The following is a 19,777-nucleotide window of genomic DNA, read 5'->3' on the forward strand; positions in this document are numbered from 1 at the left end:
GTCCCCCCGAAAGCCGCTTGCCGGGTGGGTAAGCCCGGCTTGGCCAGCGCCCGCCTGCCGGATAAGCCGGGCTCAGCCGCGCTTTGCGGCGTTAGCCCCGATTAGGGGGTTCGGCGTGGGGGGGGGCCCGTCCCCATCCGCCCCCCTCCCCTATAAAGGGTCCCCGCGCCCGGCCGCCCCCCTGCCCCGCGCCCCGTCGCCCGCCGTCCCCCCCCAGCCACCCACCGCCATGCAGAAGGCGCGGGATGGGCGGGAGGAGCTCCCCGAGGACTTCTACATCCCCATGGCCCTGGAGACCCCCAACCTGACGGCGCTGAGCCCCTTCCTGGTGCCCCAGACCCACCTGGGCAGCCCCGGGGTCTTCATGGGCATGTCGGCCTTCATGTTCGTGCTGATCGCCCTGGGGGGTGCCCATCAACGCCCTTCACCATCTTCTGCACCGCCAAGTACAAGAAGCTGCGCTCCCACCTCAACTACATCCTGGTCAACCTGGCCGTCGCCAACCTGCTGGTCATCTGCGTGGGCTCCACCACCGCCTTCTACAGCTTCTCCCAGATGTACTTCGCCCTGGGACCCACCGCCTGCAAGATCGAGGGCTTCGCCGCCACCCTGGGAGGTACCCGGGGGACGCGGGGGACCTCGGGCGGGGGGGACCCGGGGCCTGGAGACGTCGGGGGTGGAGACGTTGGGTGTGGGGACATGGGGCATGGAGACATCGGGAGTGGGGACATCAGGAGTGGAGACGTTGGGTGTGGGGACATGGGGCACGGAGACGTCGGGAGTGGGGACGTTGGGTGTGGGGACATGGGGCACGGAGACGTCGGGAGTGGGGACGTTGGGGTGTGGGGACATGGGGCACGGAGACGTCGGGAGTGGAGACGTTGGGTGTGGGGACATGGGGCACGGAGACGTCGGGAGTGGGACATCAGGAGTGGGGACGTTGGGTGTGGGGACATGGGGCACGGAGACATCGGGAGTGGGACATCAGGAGTGGGGACGTTGGGTGTGGGGACATGGGGCATGGAGACGTCGGGAGTGGGGGACGTTGGGTGTGGGGACATGGGGCACGGAGACGTCGGGAGTGGGGACGTCGGGAGAGGGGACATGGGGCACGGAGACGTCGGGAGTGGAGACGTCGGGAGTGGGGACGTTGGGGTGTGGGGACATGGGGCACGGAGACGTCGGGAGTGGGGACGTCGGGAGTGGGGACATTGGGTGTGGGGACATGGGGCACGGAGACGTCGGGAGTGGGGGACGTTGGGTGTGGGGACACGGGCACAGAGACGTCGGGAGTGGGGACGTCGGGAGTGGGGACGTTGGGTGTGGGGACACGGGGCACGGAGACGTCGGGAGTGGAGACGTCGGGAGTGGGGACGTTGGGTGTGGGGACACGGGGCACGGAGACGTCGGGAGTGGGGACGTCGGGAGTGGGGACGTTGGGTGTGGGGACACGGGGCACGGAGACGTCGGGAGTGGGGACGTCGGGAGTGGGGACGTTGGGTGTGGGGACATGGGGCACGGAGACGTCGGGAGTGGGGACGTCGGGAGTGGGGACATTGGGTGTGGGGGACATGGGGCACGGAGACGTCGGGAGTGGAGACGTCGGGAGTGGGGACGTCGGGAGTGGGGATGTTGGGTGTGGGGACATGGGGCACGGAGACGTCGGGAGTGGGGACGTCGGGAGTGGGGACGTTGGGTGTGGGGCCATGGGGCAGAAGGACACAAGCGCGTGGGGACATTGGGTGTGGGGACGTTGGACGTGGAGACGTTGGGAGTGGAGACGTTGGGTGTGGGGACAGAAGGCCACGAGGGCTTGGGGACGTTGGGCCTAGAGATGTTGGGTGTGTGGGACGCTGGGTGTGGGGACGTGGGGCATGAAGACGTTGGGTGTGGGGAGGTTGGGCGTGGGGACGTGGGGTGTGTGGGACGTGGGGCAGAGGGACACAAGTGCGTGGGGACATTGGGAGTGGAGGCGCTGGGTGATGAGACGTTGGGTGTGGGGACGCTGGACGTGGAGACGTTGGGCGTGGGGACACGGGGCGTGGGGACACGGGGCGTGAAGGTGTTGGGTGCGGAGACGGCGGCCGTGGGGCCGTGGGGCGTGGGGACGTGGGGCGTGGGGACATCGGGGCACGGGGACATCGGGCATGTAGGTCAAGGGGCAGAAGGACACAAGGGCAGGGGGACATTGGCCATGGGGACGTTGGGGACATCAGGCCATGGGGACACCAGGTTGGTGGGGACACGAGGATGTCGGCTGTTGGGTGCGAGGGACCCGTCGGTGGGTTGCCACGGGAGGCGTGGTGGCCACGGGGGTGACATTGTCCCCCCTGTCCCCCCCCCAGGCATGGTCAGCCTCTGGTCGCTGGCGGTGGTGGCCTTCGAGCGGTTCCTGGTGATCTGCAAGCCCTTGGGCAACTTCACCTTCCGGGGCAGCCACGCCGTGCTGGGCTGTGCCGTCACCTGGATCTTCGGCCTCGTGGCCTCCGTGCCCCCCCTCTTCGGCTGGAGCAGGTCTGGGGGGGCCCGGGGGGGGGCCGGGGGGGGGGACCCCGGGGGGGTATGAGGTGCGGGTGCCCCCCAGGTACGTCCCCAGGGGGCTGCAGTGGGGTGTCTTCAGGGATGGGGGGGGGTCCTGGGGGTCCGGGGGAGGTCTTGGGGGGGCTGGTCGGGGGGTCCCGGGGGGGTACGAGGGGTGGTTGGGGGTCCCGGGGGGGGGTCCTGGGGGGCTGCTTGGGGGGTCCCGGGGGGGTACGAGGTGCCGGTGCCCCCCAGGTCCATCCCCGAGGGGCTGCAGTGCTCCTGCGGGCCGGACTGGTGGGGGGTGGCAGGGGGTTACGGGGGGGTCTCTGGGGGTCGGGGGGGCCCCGGGGGGGGTCGCGGGGGGGGTCGCGGGGGGGGTACGAGGTGCCGGTGCCCCCCAGGTACATCCCCGAGGGGCTGCAGTGCTCCTGCGGGCCGGACTGGTACACCTCCAACAACAAGTGGAACAACGAGTCCTACGTCATCTTCCTCTTCTGCTTCTGCTTCGGCGTCCCCCTGGCCATCATCGTCTTCTCCTACGGCCGCCTGCTCCTCACCCTGCGCGCGGTAACCCCCCCGGGACCCCCCCGGGACCCCCCTCCGCCCCCCGCCACCCCTCGGGACCTCCCACGACCCACCGGGACCCCCTGGGACCCCCCCCCGTCAGCTCCCCGGGGACCTCCAGGCTACCGCGCCCCTTGGAACCTCCCAGACCCCCCCCCGGGACCCCCCCCGGGACCCCCCCCAAGCCCCTCTGCACCCCCCCAGGACCCCCTGGGTCCTCTAAGGACCCCCTGAGGACACCCCCCACGACCCACCGGCGCCTCCAAGGACCCTCTGAGGCTCCCCCCAGGACGCCCACACGCTCCCCTGGACCCACCCGGAGCCCCCAGACCCCCCCCGGACCCCCCCAGGACCTCCCCAGCCCCCCCGCGACCCCCCCAGCCCCCAAGCAGCACACGGGCACGGGCAGTGGGTTTATTGGGGGGCACACGGAGCAGGGGGGGCACCCCCGGGGGGGGGCAGGGACCCTGCAGGGGTGGGTCCTCCCCGGGAACCCACAGGGGTGGTGGTTCCGTGGGGGGGGTCCTATAGGCGTCAGGGGGACCCCATGGAGGTGCCCCACCCTTGGGGGTCCCTACGGAGGTGCCCCGTCCCTGAGGAGACCCCATGGAGGTGGCCGCCCCTCTGTCCCCTATGGAGGTGACCCCTGTGGAGGTGGCCGTCCTTTGGGGGACCCCATGGAGGTGCCCACCCCCACATCCCCTATGGCGGTGACCCCTATGGAGGTGCCCCGTCCCTGAGGAGACCCCTATGGAGATGGTCACCCCCCACGTCCCCTATGGAGGTGACCCCTATGGAGGTGCCCACCCTTGAGGACCCCTATGGAGATGACCCCTATGGAGGTGCCCACCCTTGGGGACCCCTATGGAGATGGTCACCCCCCACGTCCCCTATGGAGGTGACCCCTATGGAGATGCCCATCCTTGAGGAGACCCCTATGGAGGCGGCCACCCCCACGTCCCCTATGGAGGTGACCCCTAGGGAGATGCCCATCCTTGAGGAGACCCCTATGGAGATGGTCACCCCCCACGTCCCCTATGAGGTGACCCCTATGGAGATGCCCATCCTTGAGGAGACCCCTATGGAGGCGGCCACCCCCACGTCCCCTTATGGCGGTGACCCCTAGGGAGGCGGCCGTTCCCTTGGGGCCCCCCGCGCCCCCCCGCGGGTGGCAGCCCCCCGAGCGGTGCGTCCCCCCCGCAGGTGGCCAAGCAGCAGGAGCAGTCGGCCACCACGCAGAAGGCGGAGCGGGAGGTGACCAAGATGGTGGTGGTGATGGTGCTGGGCTTCCTGGTGTGCTGGGCGCCCTACTCCGCCTTCGCGCTGTGGGGTGGTGACGCACCGCGGGCACCCCTTCGACGTGGGGCTGGCCTCCGTGCCCTCCGTCTTCTCCAAGGCCTCCACCGTCTACAACCCCGTCATCTACGTCTTCATGAACAAGCAGGTGGGGCCGCGGCGCCGGGGGGGCCACGGGGGGCCGGGGGGCAATGGAGCCCGTGGGGGGCTGTGGGGCCATGGCGGGCCGTGGGGCAATGGAGCCGTGGGGGACCATGGAGCGATGGGGGGCTATGGGGCCATGGGGGGCAGCCATGGGGTGATGGGGGGCCATGGGGCGATGGGGGGCCGTGGGGCGATGGAGCCATGGGGGACCGTGGGGCCCATGGGGGACCATGGGGGGCCGTGGGGCCATGGGGGGCAATAGGGGGGCCATGGGGGGCAGCCATGGGGCGATGGAGCCATGGGGGGCCGTGGGGCGATGGGGGGCCGTGGAGCCATGGGGGGCCGTGGGGCAATGGAGCCATGGGGGGACCATGGGGGGCAATAGGGGGCCATGGGGGGCAGCCATGGGGGTGATGGAGCCATGGGGGGGCCGTGGGGCCATGGGGGGCAGCCATGGGGTGATGGAGCCATGGGGGGCCGTGGGGGCGATGGGGGGCCGTGGGGTGATGGAGCCATGGGGGGCCACGGGGGGCCATGGGGGGCAACCATGGGGTTGCCATGGGGGCAATGGGGCGATGGGGGTGCTGTGGGGCCATGGGGGGCGATGGGGGGCAGCCGTGGGGCCGGGGGGGCGTGGTGGGGGTGTCGTCACTGGGCCGGGGGGGGCTGGGGTGGCCCAGTGATGCCCAGTAAAACCCAGTGACCCCCCAGTGACCCCCCAGTGACGCCCAGTTAAGAGCCAGTGACCCCCAGTATTGTCCCAGTGACCCCCCCAGTGAGCCCCAGTGACCCCCAGTAAGAGCCAGTGACCCCCAGTGACACCCCAGTGACAAGCCCCAGTGACCCCCCAGTAAGTCCCCAGTAACCCCCAGTAAGAGCCAGTGACCCCCAGTATTGTCCCAGTGACCCCCCAGTAACGTTCCGGTGACCCCAGTAAGTCCCAGTAACCCCCAGTAAGAGCCCAGTGACCTCCCAGTGACACCCCAGTAACCCCAGTGAGTCCCAGTGACCCCCCAGTAAGAGCCTGGTGACACCCCAGTAAGTCCCAGTGAGCCCCCAGTAACGCTCCAGTGACCCCAGTGAGTCCCAGTAACCCCAGTAAGAGCCCAGTGACCCCCCAGTAAGTCCCAGTGACACCCCAGTAACGCTCCAGTGACCCCAGTAAGTCCCAGTAACCCCAGTAAGAGCCCAGTGACCCCCCAGGGACCCCCCAGTAAGAGCCCAGTGACCCCCCAGTAAGAGCCCAGTGACACCCCAGTAAGTCCCAGTGACACCCCAGTAACGCTCCAGTGACCCCAGTAAGTCCCAGTAACCCCAGTAAGAGCCCAGTGACCCCCCCAGGGACCCCCCCAGTAAGAGCCCCAGTGACACCCCAGTAAGTCCCAGTAGCCCCCAGTAAGAGCCTGGTGACACCCCAGTGACCCCCCAGTAACACCCCAGTAAGTCCCAGTGACCCCCCAGTAACCCCCAGTAAGAGCCTGGTGACACCCCAGTGGACACCCCAGTAAGTCCCCAGTGACCCCACAGTAAACGCTCCAGTGACCCCAGTGAGTCCAGTAACCCCCAGTAAGAGCCAGTGACACCCCAGTAAGAGCCCAGTGAGTCCCAGTAACCCCCAGTAAGAGCCCAGTGACACCCCAGTGACCCCCAGTAACGCTCCAGTGACCCCAGTGAGTCCCAGTGACCCCCACTAAGAGCCCAGTGACCCCCCAGTGACACCCCAGTAAGTCCCAGTGACCCCCAGTAAGAGCCTGGTGACACCCCAGTGACACCCCAGTAAGTCCCAGTAACCCCCAGTAATGCTCCAGTGACCCCCAGTAACCCCCAGTAAGAGCCTGGTGACACCCCAGTGACACCCCAGTAAGTCCCAGTGACCCCCAGTAACGCTCCAGTGACCCCCAGTGAGTCCCAGTAACCCCCACTAAGAGCCCAGTGAGTCCCAGTAACCCCCAGTAAGAGCCCAGTGACACCCCAGTAAGAGCCCAGTAAGTCCCAGTAACCCCCAGTAAGAGCCTGGTGACACCCCAGTGACCCCCAGTAACGCTCCAGTGACCCCAGTGAGTCCCAGTGACCCCCAGTAAGAGCCCAGTGACCCCCCAGTAAGAGCCCAGTCAGTCCCAGTAACCCCCAGTAAGAGCCCAGTGCCCCCCAGTAAGAGCCCGGTGCGCCCCGGTAACGCTCCCGTGACCCCAGTGAGCCCCAGCGCCCCCCGCAGCCCCCCGGTGCCCCCCGCGCCCCCCGCCGCCGGGGGGTGTGGGCGGGGCCGGCGCGTGCCGTGCCGTGTGGCGCCGCGCGCGCCTGAGGCGGTGCCCCCGCAGTTCCGCTCGTGCCTGCTGAAGCTGCTGTTCTGCGGGCGCAGCCCCTTCGGGGAGGACGAGGACGCGTCGGGCTCCTCCCAGGCCACCCAGGTCTCCTCCGTCTCCTCCAGCCAGGTCTCGCCCGCCTAGCGCCGCCCCCCCCCCCGCCGGCCCCGCCGCGGGGCGGCCCCGCCGCCCGGCTGTACATACACCCCCCCCCCCCGGCCCCGCCGCCGTGGGGAGGCCCCCGCCGCCCGGCTGTACATACACCCCCCCCCCCCCCGCACCGCCCGCCCCGCGGCGCCCCGCGGCATTAAACGCTGGAGACGCAGCCTCTGCCTCCGCCCCGCCGAGAAACCCGCGCGGGCACCCCACGGACACCCACGGGACACCCCACGGACACCCACGGGGCACCCCACGGGGCACCCCAGACCCACACGGGGCACCCCGCGGACCCACGGGACACCCCACGGACACCCACGGGGCACCCCAGACCCACACGGGACACCCACGGGGCACCCCGCGGACCCACGGGACACCCCAGACCCACACGGGACGCCCCACGGGGCACCCCAGACCCACGGGACACCCCACAGACACCCACGGGGCACCCCATGGGGCACCCCCGCGGACCCACGGGACACCCCACGGACCCACGGGGCACCCCAGACCCACACGGGACACCCCACGGGGCACCCACGGGGCACCCCCAGACCCACACGGGGCACCCCACGGGGCACCCCGCGGACCCACGGGACACCCCAGACCCACACGGGACACCCCATGGACCCACGGGGCACCCCAGACCCACACGGGACACCCCACGGGGCACCCCGCAGACCCACGGGACACCCCACGGACCCACAGGACACCCCAGACCCACACCGGACACACCACAGAACCCCCCTGAACCCCACGGACCCCTGGAGCCCCACGGGACACCCCACGGGACACCCCACAGAGCCCCCCAAAACTCCCCATGGACCCCATGGAGTCCCCAGGCCCACACGGGACACCCCACAGAGCCCCCCATGGACCCCGCGGAACCCCCCAGACCCCACACGGAGCCCCAAAGAACCCCACGGGACACCCCATGGACCCCACAGGACCCCCCAGACCCCACACGGGACACCCCACAGAGACCCACAGGGCACCCCATGGACCCCACGGAACCCCCCAGAACCACATGGGACACCCCACAGAACCCCCCGTGGACCCCACAGGACACCCCAGACCCACACAGAGCCCCACAGAACCCCCCATGGACCCCACGGGACACCCCAGACCCACGTGGGACACCCCACAGAGCCCTATGGGGTACCCCACAGAACCCCGGAGCGCCACGGGGCAGCCCCATGGAACCCCCCAGGCCCACACAGAGCCCCACAGGACACCCCAGACCCAGATGGGACACCCCACAGAGCCCTATGGGGCACCCCACGGAATCCCCCATGGACCCCACAGACCCCACACAGGACACCCCACAGAGCCTGGAGCCCCACGGGGCACCCCACGGAGACCCACAGAATCCCCATGGACCCACGGAACCCCACAGACCCACACAGGACACTTCACAGAGCCCTGTGGGGCACCCCATGGACCCCCCCCAGACTCACACAGGACACCCCACGGAGCCCCACAAAACCCCCCAGACCCACACATTGCCCCACAGAGCCGCCCTGTGCCCTATGGGGCACCCCACAGACCCCATGGACCCCACGGAACCTCCAAGACCCACACAGAGCCCCACAGACCCACATGGGACACCCCACAGAGCCCTGTGGGGCACCCCATGGGACCCCCCAGAACCCCCCAGACCCACACATTGCCCACACAGACCCCCGTCCAAGCCCTATGGGGCACCCCATGGAGCCCCACAGACCCACACATTGCCCTGTGGAGCCCCTCAGAGTCCCACGGGATGCCCCATGGACCCACAGAGAGCCCCATAGAGCCCCCCCCAGAGCCCCCCCGAGCCCCAGGGGGCACCCCATAGCATACCCCGTGGACCCTCTGGACCCCCATAGGGTGCCACAAGAGCCCCACGGAGCCCCACAGAGCCCCACGGGACACCCCATGGAGCGCCCCCCCCCGCCCTCCCCCCCAGCTCCCCAGCCCCACACGTCCCCCCCAGCCCCACACATCCCGTCGGGCTGGGGGCCGCGCGGCCGAGTTCTGCAGTAGTGAGCTTTTTGCCAGCCAAAACAGTTCAGAACTAGCGGAATTCCTGTCGCACGGCCCCACGGCGACCCACGGCGCCCCACAGCCGCCCCACGGCGCCCCACAGCGCCCCACGGCCGCCCCAACGGCGGTTCACAGCGTCTTGCCAGAGCGTGCTGTGCCCCGACGGCAGCCCCCGATGCCCCACGGCAGCCCCATAGCGCCCCCATAGCACTCCACAGCACCCCATAGCACCCCATGGCAACCCCATAGCACCCCACAGCACCCCATAGCACCGTGCAGCACCCCATGGCAGCCCCATAGCACCCCACAGCAGGCCCGCAGAGGCCCACGGTGTCCCGCGGCAGACCCACAGCACCCCACAGGGATCTGTGGTGACCCCACGCTGCCCCACAGCAGCCCCATAGCACCCCACAGCACCTCACGGCGCCCCACGGCAGCCCCACAGCACCCCGCCTGGTCCCCACGGCAGCCCCACGCGGTGGCCAGCGGTGCCCCACAGCACCCCATTGTGCCCCACAGCTCCCCACTGTATATCCCACATCACCCTCCTGCTGCCCCACAGCACCCCACACCCCTACAGCCCCACGGCACCCCACAGCCACCCTATGGCACTCGTGACGTCCCCCCTGCCCCACAGCACGCCACAGACACCCTATGGCGCCCGTGACGTGCCCCCAGCCCCACAGCACCCCCACAGCGCCCCACATCCCCCCACAGCAACCCCCCGGCCCCACATCACCCCACAGACACCCTATGGCACTCGTGACGTCCCCCCTGCCCCACAGCACCCCCCAGCCCCACATCGCCCCCCATTGCCCCCCATCGTCCCACACCCCCAGCCCCCCATTGCCCCCCATCGCCCCACACCCTCAGCCCCACATCACTCACCCACCTCCACGGGCTCCGTCTGTCCCCCCCGGCCGCTGTGGGGCGAGAGACGGGGCCGTGTGTGCGTGTTGGGGGGCACCGACACCCCCCCCTTACGCCGCCCCCCCCAACTCCCGCCCCACATCCCCGCCGTGGGGCAGCCCCCCACCCCCCACCCCCCCTCCCCCATAGTGTGGGTCCAGCGCCCCACGGCCGGCGCCCCGCTCTCCCCACAGCCTCCGCGCCCCCTTTTTCCCCGCCGGGGGGGGGGGATTAAATTTTCCAGCCCCCCCCGTAATCGGGCTCCCCCGGGGCGACCCGACAATCCCGGGATTAGGGGGGATTAGGGCCGGGGCCGGGGGGCAGCCGTGGGGCGACGGCCCCCGGGGACCCCCCCAGCCCCACAGGGACCCCCCGGCCTCGGGCCCCCCCTCCCTAATCCCCCCCCCCCGCCCCCACCCGGGGCCTAATTGCTAATTAAGGCAATTAGGGCTATTTTTAAGGGTGCTGGGGGGGGGGGGTCGGGGGGGGGGTCCCTTCCCCCCGTGCCCCACTTGGCCCCACGCCGCGGCCCCCCCGGTGATGTAACCGCCGTGGGGCAGGGGGGGGTGGTACCCCCGCTATGGGACAGAAGCGGGGGCCAGTGCCCCCGCTATGGGGTGGGAAGGGCCCCAGCACCCTGCTGTGGGGCAGGAGGGGGTCCAGTACCCCGCTATGGGGCAGGAGGGGGTCTGTCACCCCGCCGTGGGGCGAGAAGGGGCCTAGTGCTCCTCTATGGGAGGGGCCTCAGTGTCTTGCTATGGGGCGAGAGGGGGGGTCAACACCCCGCCATGGGGCAGGAGAGGTCCCAGCGCCCCGCCGTGGGGCAGGGAGGCCCCTGCCCCCCATGCTGTGGGTCAGGCCAGTGTGGGGCGAGGCCGCGGAGCCGCCCCACGCCCCGAGGGCCAGCGATGGACAGAGACAGCCCCATCATGCGGCCCCACATCTGTGGGTCTGGCTGTGGGTCGGGGGGCCCTGCTGTCCCCGCCGTGGGTCCCATCCATGGGTCCATCCATGGGTCTGTCCATGGGTCCATAAGTGGGTCAGGCCGTGGGTCTGTAAGTGGGTCACTCTGTGGGTCCATAAGTAGGTCAGTCCATGGGTCAGTCCATGGGTCAGTCCGTGGGTCTGTCCGTGGGTCAGTCTGTGGGTCTGTCTGTGGGTCTGTCCATGGGTCAGTCCGTGAGCCGCTCTGGGGGTCCTTCCGTGGGTCACTGTGGGTCCGGACATGGGTCTGTAAGTGGGTCAGGCCATGGGTCAGGCCATGGGTCAGTCCATGGGTCTGTCTGTGGGTCAGTCCATGGGTCAGGCCGTGGGTCAGGCCATGGGCCAGTTCATGGGTCCGCCCGTGGGTCACCATGGGTCCGTCCATGGGTCTGTCTGTGGGTCACTCTGTGGGTCCGGCCATGGGTCTGTAAGTGGGTCACTCTGTGGGTCAGTCCATGGGTCTGGCTGTGGGTCTGTAAGTGGGTCACGGTGGGCCCGGCCGTGGGTCGCCGTGGGTCTGTAAGTGGGTCGTGGTGGGCCCGGCCGTGGATCCATCCATGGGTCGCTGTGGGTCTGTAAGTGGGTCATGGTGGGCCCGGCCGTGGGTCGCCGTGGGTCCATCCATGGGTCGCTGTGGGTCTGTAAGTGGGTCACGGTGGGCCCGGCTGTGGGTTGCTGTGGGTCCAGCCATGGGTCGCTGTGGGTCTGTAAGTGGGTCACGGTGGGCCTGGCCGTGGGTCGCCGTGGGTCCGTCCATGGGTCTGTAAGTGGGTCGCGGTGGGCCCGGCCGTGGGTCGCCGTGGGTCCAGCCGTGGGTCTGTAAGCGGGTTGCAGTGGGTCCGTCCATGGGTCTGTAAGTGGGTTGCGGTGGGCCCGGCTGTGGGTCGCTGTGGGTCCAGCCATGGGTCTGTAAGTGGGTCGCGGTGGGCCCGGCTGTGGGTCGCCGTGGGTCCGTCCATGGGTCACTGTGGGTCTGTAAGTGGGTCGCGGTGGGCCCGGCCGTGGGTTGCTGTGGGTCCGTCCATGGGTCGCTGTGGGTCTGTAAGTGGGTCGCGGTGGGCCCGGCCGTGGGTTGCGGTGGGTCCAGCCATGGGTCTGTAAGTGGGTCGCGGTGGGCCCGGCTGTGGGTCGCCGTGGGTCCGTCCATCACCGTGGGTCTGTAAGTGGGTCGCGGTGGGCCCGGCCGTGGGTTGCTGTGGGTCCGTCCATGGGTCACCGTGGGTCTGTAAGTGGGTCGCGGTGGGCCCGGCCGTGGGTCGCTGTGGGTCCAGCCATGGGTCTGTAAGTGGGTCGCGGTGGGCCCAGCTGTGGGTCGCCGTGGGTCCGTCCATGGGTCACCGTGGGTCTGTAAGTGGGTCACAGTGGGCCCGGCTGTGGGTTGCTGTGGGTCCGTCCATGGGTCTGTAAGTGGGTCGCGGTGGGCCCGGCCGTGGGTCGCGGTGGGTCCAGCCATGGGTCTGTAAGTGGGTCGCGGTGGGCCCGGCTGTGGGTCGCCGTGGGTCCGTCCATGGATCACCGTGGGTCTGTAAGTGGGTCGCGGTGGGCCCGGCCGTGGGTCGCTGTGGGTCCGTCCATGGGTCACCGTGGGTCTGTAAGTGGGTCGCGGTGGGCCCGGCCGTGGGTCGCTGTGGGTCCGTCCATGGGTCACCGTGGGTCTGTAAGTGGGTCGTGGTGGGCCCGGCCGTGGGTCGCCGTGGGTCCGTCCATGGGTCACCGTGGGTCTGTAAGTGGGTCGCGGTGGGCCCGGCTGTGGGTCGCTGTGGGTCCGTCCATGGGTCACCGTGGGTCTGTAAGTGGGTCGCGGTGGGCCCGGCCGTGGGTCGCTGTGGGTCCAGCCATGGGTCTGTAAGTGGGTCGCGGTGGGCCCGGCTGTGGGTCGCCGTGGGTCCGTCCATGGGTCACCGTGGGTCTGTAAGTGGGTCGCGGTGGGCCCGGCTGTGGGTCGCCGTGGGTCCGTCCATGGGTCACCGTGGGTCTGTAAGTGGGTCGCGGTGGGCCCGGCCGTGGGTCGCCGTGGGCCCGGCCGTGGGTCGGGGATTATCCCTCACCCCGGCTGCTCGGCCCCGCGGGGGGTGAGGCCGGGCCGGGCCGGGGGGGGGCCCCCGGATCCCCAATTAAGGGATCAGGGCCGGGGGGGGGGGCGCTAATCCCGGGGGGGGGGGGTGCGGGTATAAAGGCGTGGGGCGCGCGGGGGCCCCGCTCTCGCTGCCTCTGCCGTGGGGCGGCCATGGCGGGCGCCTGGGAGACGGCGGTGATGGCGGCGCGGCGGCGGCACGAGGACGAGGACACCACGCGCGACAGCGTCTTCACCTACACCAACAGCAACAACACCCGCGGTCAGCCGGGGGGCGGCGCGGGGGGCGGCGCGGGGGGCGGCGTGTGGGGCGGCGGCGGCGTCTCTCACCCTCCCGCCCCACAGGTCCCTTCGAGGGCCCCAACTACCACATCGCCCCGCGGTGGGTCTACAACCTGACGTCCCTGTGGATGATCTTCGTGGTGCTGGCCTCGGTGTTCACCAACGGGCTGGTCCTGGTGGCCACCTGGAAGTTCAAGAAGCTGCGGCACCCGCTCAACTGGATCCTGGTGAACCTGGCGGTGGCCGACCTGGGCGAGACCGTCATCGCCAGCACCATCAGCGTCGTCAACCAGATCTCGGGCTACTTCATCCTGGGCCACCCGCTCTGCGTCATCGAGGGCTACACCGTCTCCGCCTGCGGTGGGGCGGGGGGCGGGGGGCAGGCGTGGGGCGGGGGGTAGAGACGGCGGGGAAAGGTGTGGGGCAGCAATGGGGGGGGTGGAAGGTGTGGGGTGGGGATGGGGGGGAAAGGCGTGGGGTAGAGATGGCGGGGAAAGGCATGGGGCAGCAATGGGGGGGTAGAAGGTGTGGGGCAGGGATGGGGAGTGGGGCCGGGGGTGCTGGGAGGTGTGGGGCGGGGATGGCGGGGAAAGGCGTGGGGCAGCAATGGGGGGGTGGAAGGTGTGGGGCAGGGATGGGGAGTGGGGCCGGGGGGTGCTGGGAGGTGTGGGGGTGGGGATGGCGGGGAAAGGTGTGGGGCAGCAATGGGGGGGTGGAAGGTGTGGGGTGGGGATGGGGGGGAAAGGCGTGGGGCAGCAATGGGGGGGTGGAAGGTGTGGGGTGGGGATGGGGGAGTGGGGCCGGGGGTGCTGGGAGGTGTGGGGTGGGGATGGCGGGGAAAGGCGTGGGGCAGCAATGGGGGGGTGGGGCAGCAATGGGGGGGTGGAAGGTGTTGGGGTGGGGATGGGGGGGAAAGGCGTGGGGTAGAGATGGTGGGGAAAGGCGTGGGGCAGCAATGGGGGGGTGGAAGGTGTGGGGCGGGGATGGGGGAGTGGGGCCGGGGGTGCTGGGAGGTGTGGGGTAGAGATGGCGGGGAAAGGCGTGGGGGCAGCAATGGGGGGGTGGAAGGTGTGGGGCAGGGATGGGGAGTGGGGCCGGGGGGTGCTGGGAGGTGTGGGGCGGGGATGGCGGGGAAAGGCGTGGGGCAGCAATGGGGGGGTAGAAGGTGTGGGGCAGGGATGGGGAGTGGGCCGGGGGTGCTGGGAGGTGTGGGGTAGAGATGGCGGGGAAAGGTGTGGGGCAGCAATGGGGGGGGTGGAAGGTGTGGGGCAGGAATGGAGAGTGGGGCTGGGAGGTGTGGGGCAGGGATGGGGGGAGATGAAAGATGTGGGGCGGGGATGGGGGACAGGGACAGGAGCGCAGGGAGATGTGGGGCGGGGATGGGGGGTGCATCCATGGGGGCGCTGGGAGCCGTGGGGCAGGGACAGGGGTGCTGGGAGGTGTGGGGCAGGGCTGGGAGCCAGGGGTTGAGCCGCAGTGCAGAGCTGTGGGGCAGAGCTGTGGGGCAGGGCTGTGGGGGGGAAGCCGAGCGCCGGGCTGGAGGACACACGGGAGCCGTGGGGCTGCACGCCATGGGGCAGCCCGCTACGGGGCCATACTCCATGGGTCAGCCCGCTATGGGGCTGTACGCTATGGGGCAGCTGCCCTGACGGCCCCGTGCCCCCCAGGCATCACGGTGCTGTGGTCGCTGGCTATGGGGCTGCACTCTGTGGGGCCTACTCCATGGGTCAGCCTGCTATGGGGCTGCACTCCATGGGTCAGCCCGCTATGGGTCCGTACGCCGTGGGGCAGCCCCTGATGGCCCCGTTGCCCCCCAGGCATCACGGCGCTGTGGTCGCTGGCTATGGGGCTGCACTCCATGGGTCAGCCTGCTATGGGGCCATACTCCATGGGTCAGCCCGCTACGGGGCTGTACTCCGTGGGTCAGCCCGCTATGGGTCCGTACGCCGTGGGGCAGCCCCTGACGGCCCCGTTGCCCCCCAGGCATCACGGCGCTGTGGTCGCTGGCTATGGGGCTGCACTCTGTGGGGCCGCACTCCATGGGTCAGCCTGCTATGGGGCTGCACTCCATGGGTCAGCCCGCTATGGGTCCGTACGCTGTGGGGCAGCCCCCTGACGGCCCCGTTGCCCCCCAGGCATCACGGCGCTGTGGTCGCTGGCTATGGGGCTGCACTCCATGGGTCAGCCCGCTACGGGGCTGCACTCCATGGGTCAGCCCGCTATGGGTCCGTACGCCGTGGGGCAGCCCCTGACGGCCCCGTTGCCCCCCAGGCATCACGGCGCTGTGGTCGCTGGCTATGGGGCTGCACTCCGTGGGTCAGCCTGCTATGGGGCTGTACTCCATGGGTCAGCCCGCTACGGGGCTGCACTCCATGGGTCAGCCCGCTATGGGTCCGTACGCCGTGGGGCAGCCCCCCTGATGGCCCCGTTGCCCCCCAGGCATCACGGCGCTGTGGTCGCTGGCCATCATCTCCTGGGAGCGCTGGTTCGTCGTCTGCAAACCCTTCGGCAACATCAAGTTCGACGGGAAGCTGGCGGTGGCCGGGATCCTCTTCTCCTGGGTCTGGTCCTGCGCCTGGACCGCGCCCCCCATCTTCGGCTGGAGCAGGTGTGGGGGCGGGGAGACGGCACCCCCACACCCCCCCCCCCCCCCACACCTCCCCCCGAGCCTCGCCCCACGCCTGGCCGCCCCCCAGGTACTGGCCCCACGGGCTGAAGACGTCCTGCGGCCCCGACGTGTTCAGCGGCAGCTCGGACCCGGGCGTGCAGTCCTACATGGTGGTGCTCATGGTCACCTGCTGCTTCTTCCCCCTCGCCATCATCGTCCTCTGCTACCTCCAAGTCTGGCTGGCCATCCGGGCGGTGAGACCCCGCGGGCGCCCCGCCCCACGGCTCCCCACACAGCGCCCCGCGGCTCTGCATAGCGCCCCACAGCTCCCCGCGGCTCCCCACGGCTCCCCACACAGCGCCCCGCGGCTCCCCACACAGCGCCCCACGGCTCTGCATAGCGCCCCACAGCTCCCCACGGCTCCCCGTGGCTCCCCACAGAGCACCCCACGGCTCTGCATAGCGCCCCACAGCTCCCCACGGCTCCCCACAGAGCACCCCATGGCTCCACATAATGCCCCACAGCTCCCCACAGCGCCCCACAGAGCACCCCGCAGCTCCCCACAGTGCCCCACGGCTCCCCACAGAGCACCCCATGGCTCCCCATAGTGCCCCGCAGCTCCCCACAGCGCCCCGCGGCTCCCCACAGAGCACCCCACGGCTCCCCATAGTGCCCCACAGCTCCCCACAGCGCCCCACGGCTCCCCACACAGCGCCCCGCGGCTCCCCATAGTGCCCCGCAGCTCCCCACACAGCGCCCCATGGCTCCACATAATGCCCCACAGCTCCCCACGGCACCCCACAGAGCACCCCGCAGCTCCCCATAGTGCCCCATGGCTCCCCACAGAGCACCCCACAGAGTGCCCCACAGCTCCCCATAGCACCCCACGGAGCCCCTCTCCCCCCATCTCTCCCCATAGCCCCCCCCATGGGGCCCCTAGACCCCCCTAGACCCACCCATAGCCCCCCATGGGGCCCATAGACCCCCCCATCTCCCTCCATAGCCCCCCCATGGGGCCCATAGACCCCCCATGGCGCCCCTGTCCCCCCATCTCTCCCTGTAGCCCCCCCATGGGGCCCATCTCCCCCCATAGACCCCTTGATGGAGCCCATAGACCCCCGTAGCCCCCCCCATAGCCCGCCCATGGGGCCCATAGATGCCCATAGACCCCCCCATCTCCCTCCACAGCCCCCCCATGGGGCCCCTAGACCCCCCTAGACCCACCCATAGCCCCCCATGGGGCCCATAGACCCCCCTAGACCCCCCCATCTCCCTCCACAGCCCCCCCATGGGGCCCATAGGCCCCCACAGCCCCCCCCCATCTCCCCCCATAGCCCGCCCATGGGGCCCATAGACGCCCATAGACCCCCCCGTCTCCCCCCGTAGCCCCCCCATGGGGCCCATAGACCCCCCTAGACCCCCCCATCTCCCTCCACAGCCCCCCCATGGGGCCCATAGACCCCCCTAGACCCCCCCATCTCCCTCCACAGCCCCCCCATGGGGCCCATAGACCCCCACAGACCCCCGCCTTCTCCCCCCGTAGCCCCCCCATGGGGCCCATAGACGCCCACAGCCCCCCCATGGGGCCCATAGACCCCCCTAGACCCCCCCATCTCCCTCCACAGCCCCCCCAATGGGGCCCATAGACCCCCACAGACCCCCCCATCTCTCCCTGTAGCCCCCCCATGGGGCCCATCTCCCCCCATAGACCCCTTGATGGAGCCCATAGACCCCCATAGCCCCCCCCATAGCCCGCCCATGGGGCCCATAGACGCCCATAGACCCCCCCATCTCCCCCCGTAGCCCCCCCATGGGGCCCCTAGACCCCCCTAGACCCACCCATAGCCCCCCATGGGGCCCATAGACCCCCCTAGACCCCCCCATCTCCCTCCACAGCCCCCCCATGGGGCCCATAGACCCCCACAGCCCCCCCCATCTCCCCCTGTAGCCCCCCCATGGGGCCCATCTCCCCCCATAGACCCCTTGATGGAGCCCATAGACCCCTGTAGCCCCCCCCATAGCCCGCCCATGGGGCCCATAGACGCCCATAGACCCCCCGTCTCCCTCCACAGCCCCCCCCATGGGGCCCCTAGACCCCCCTAGACCCACCCATAGCCCCCCATGGGGCCCATAGACCCCCCTAGACCCCCCCATCTCCCTCCATAGCCCCCCCGTGGGGCCCATAGACCCCCACAGCCCCCCCCATCTCCCCCCGTAGCCCCCCCATGGGGCCCATGTCCCGTCCCCCCCCCCCGGCGCCCCGCTGAGCCGCGCTGTCCCCGCAGGTGGCGGCGCAGCAGAAGGAGTCGGAGTCGACGCAGAAGGCGGAGAAGGAGGTGTCGCGCATGGTGGTGGTGATGATCGTGGCCTACTGCTTCTGCTGGGGGCCCTACACCATCTTCGCCTGCTTCGCCGCCGCCAACCCCGGCTACGCCTTCCACCCGCTGGCGGCCGCCCTGCCCGCCTACTTCGCCAAGAGCGCCACCATCTACAACCCCATCATCTACGTCTTCATGAACCGCCAGGTGACGGCGGGGGGGGCCGGGCCGGGCCGGGGGGGGGCCACGGGGCCGGGGAGCCGGAGGGGGTGCCGGGAGCGCTCCCGAGGGTGACGGTTGTCCCCGTGTCCCCCCCCCCCCCCAGTTCCGCAACTGCATCCTCCAGCTCTTCGGGAAGAAGGTGGACGACGGCTCCGAGGTCTCCACCTCCCGCACCGAGGTCTCCTCCGTCTCCAGCTCCTCCGTCGCCCCCGCCTAGAGACGCCCCCCCCCGGCACCCCCCGTCCCCCCCCCCACCCCCAATAAAGGCCTCCCGGGACCCGCTCAGCTTCTCGCTGCGCCCCCCGCCCCCCCCCGGCACCCCCCTCCGGCGCCCCCCGGCGCACCCCCCCCGTGGGACACCCACCTCCCGCCCCCCCTCCACAGACGCCCACGGGGGTCCCCCACCTTCCCTCGCCCCCCGCTGGGGGTTCCCGCACCCCCCCCCCCGGGGGTCCCCCCCCCGTTTCCCCCCCGGGAGCCCATGGGGGGGTCACAAACACCCCCCCCGCGTGTCCCGTCGCCCCGCCGTGGGGGTCTCATTCATCCGCCCCCCCGCCCCCGCACCCGGGTCCGCCGCCTTCCCGTCACCCCTCTCCCGCCGGGGCGCGAAGCCGGGCGCTGGGCCCCGCCCCCGCCCCGCCCGGCAGCCAATGGGGAGCCGCCCCCGGCGCCGCGCCGCGCCGCCATTGGCGGGAGGGGGCGTCACTCCGCGCCGCGCGCAGGCCCCGCCCCGCCCCGCGTTCCCGCGGGCGCCCCCGGCCAATCAGGAGAGGCGCGTCGCGGTGCGTGGGCGGGGGGAGGCCGTAGCGCGTCGTCCAATCGCGTCCTCCGCCTCGCAACACGTCACCGGGCGGGCCGGGCGGGAGCGGGAGGGCGGGGCCGCGGCGCCCAATGGCCAATCAGAAGAGGGGGCGCGGTGGAGACGAATCAGCGCGCCGCGCCGGGAGACGTCACCGCGGGCTGGCCCCGCCCCGCGGGGAGGGGCGGGGCGGGGAGGCGGGGCGGGCGGCGCGCGCCCCCGCTGATTGGCCGAAAAGGGCGGGAGCGGCGCGCGGCGGGGCCGGCCGGAGCAGGTGGCGGCCGCGCGCGGCGGGCGATTGGCTGGGAAAGGGCGGGACCGGCGCGCGCCCCGCTGCGATTGGCGGAGAGGGGCGAGGGGGGGCGCTCCGATTGGACGACCCCCACCTCGGCACCGCCCCCCCCGGGCGCACGAGGGCAGCTGAGGCGAGAAGGCGGCGCCATATTGTCCCGCCGCGGGCGGCGGCGGCGGCGCCGGGGGGTTCCGCGGTCCCTCCCCGCCCCTGAGGGGTCCCGGCCCCGCCCCGCCCCGCCCCGCCCCCGCCGTGAGGAGCTGCCGAGGGCGGCCGGGGCC

The 19,777-nt window shown here is 71.2% G+C and overlaps 2 protein-coding genes across 2 annotated transcripts; both read left to right on the top strand.

Annotated features, from left to right (window-relative positions):
• Positions 1 to 222: 222 nt before the first annotated feature.
• LOC128903635 (blue-sensitive opsin-like) lies at positions 223 to 6,974 on the top strand. Its single transcript, XM_054187647.1, is given in 7 exon segments — positions 223 to 403; positions 406 to 616; positions 2,346 to 2,514; positions 2,925 to 3,090; positions 4,291 to 4,416; positions 4,418 to 4,531; positions 6,846 to 6,974. Coding segments are annotated over 7 exon segments (1,089 nt in total). The 5' UTR covers positions 223 to 229.
• Positions 6,975 to 13,128: 6,154 nt separating this feature from the next.
• Positions 13,129 to 18,635, top strand: LOC128903634 (red-sensitive opsin). The gene is made up of 6 exons (XM_054187646.1): positions 13,129 to 13,237; positions 13,321 to 13,617; positions 15,697 to 15,865; positions 15,954 to 16,119; positions 18,151 to 18,390; positions 18,509 to 18,635. Exons 1-6 carry the CDS (start codon positions 13,129 to 13,131, stop codon positions 18,620 to 18,622), a joined length of 1,095 nt encoding a protein of 364 aa, XP_054043621.1. The 3' UTR covers positions 18,623 to 18,635.
• The last annotated feature ends 1,142 nt before the right edge of the window (positions 18,636 to 19,777 follow it).

Source organism: Rissa tridactyla, unplaced genomic scaffold (genome assembly GCF_028500815.1).
Source record: "Rissa tridactyla isolate bRisTri1 unplaced genomic scaffold, bRisTri1.patW.cur.20221130 scaffold_551, whole genome shotgun sequence".
Lineage (NCBI taxonomy): Eukaryota > Metazoa > Chordata > Aves > Charadriiformes > Laridae > Rissa > Rissa tridactyla.

Coding starts and splice junctions, on each gene's coding strand:
- LOC128903634 (XM_054187646.1), top strand. CDS start 13,129: ATGGCGGGCGCCTGGGAGACGGCGGTGATGGCGGCGCGGCGGCGGCAC. Junction 13,238..13,320: donor CAACAGCAACAACACCCGCG/GTCAGCCGGGGG, acceptor CCCGCCCCACAG/GTCCCTTCGAGGGCCCCAAC. Junction 18,391..18,508: donor ACGTCTTCATGAACCGCCAG/GTGACGGCGGGG, acceptor CCCCCCCCCCAG/TTCCGCAACTGCATCCTCCA.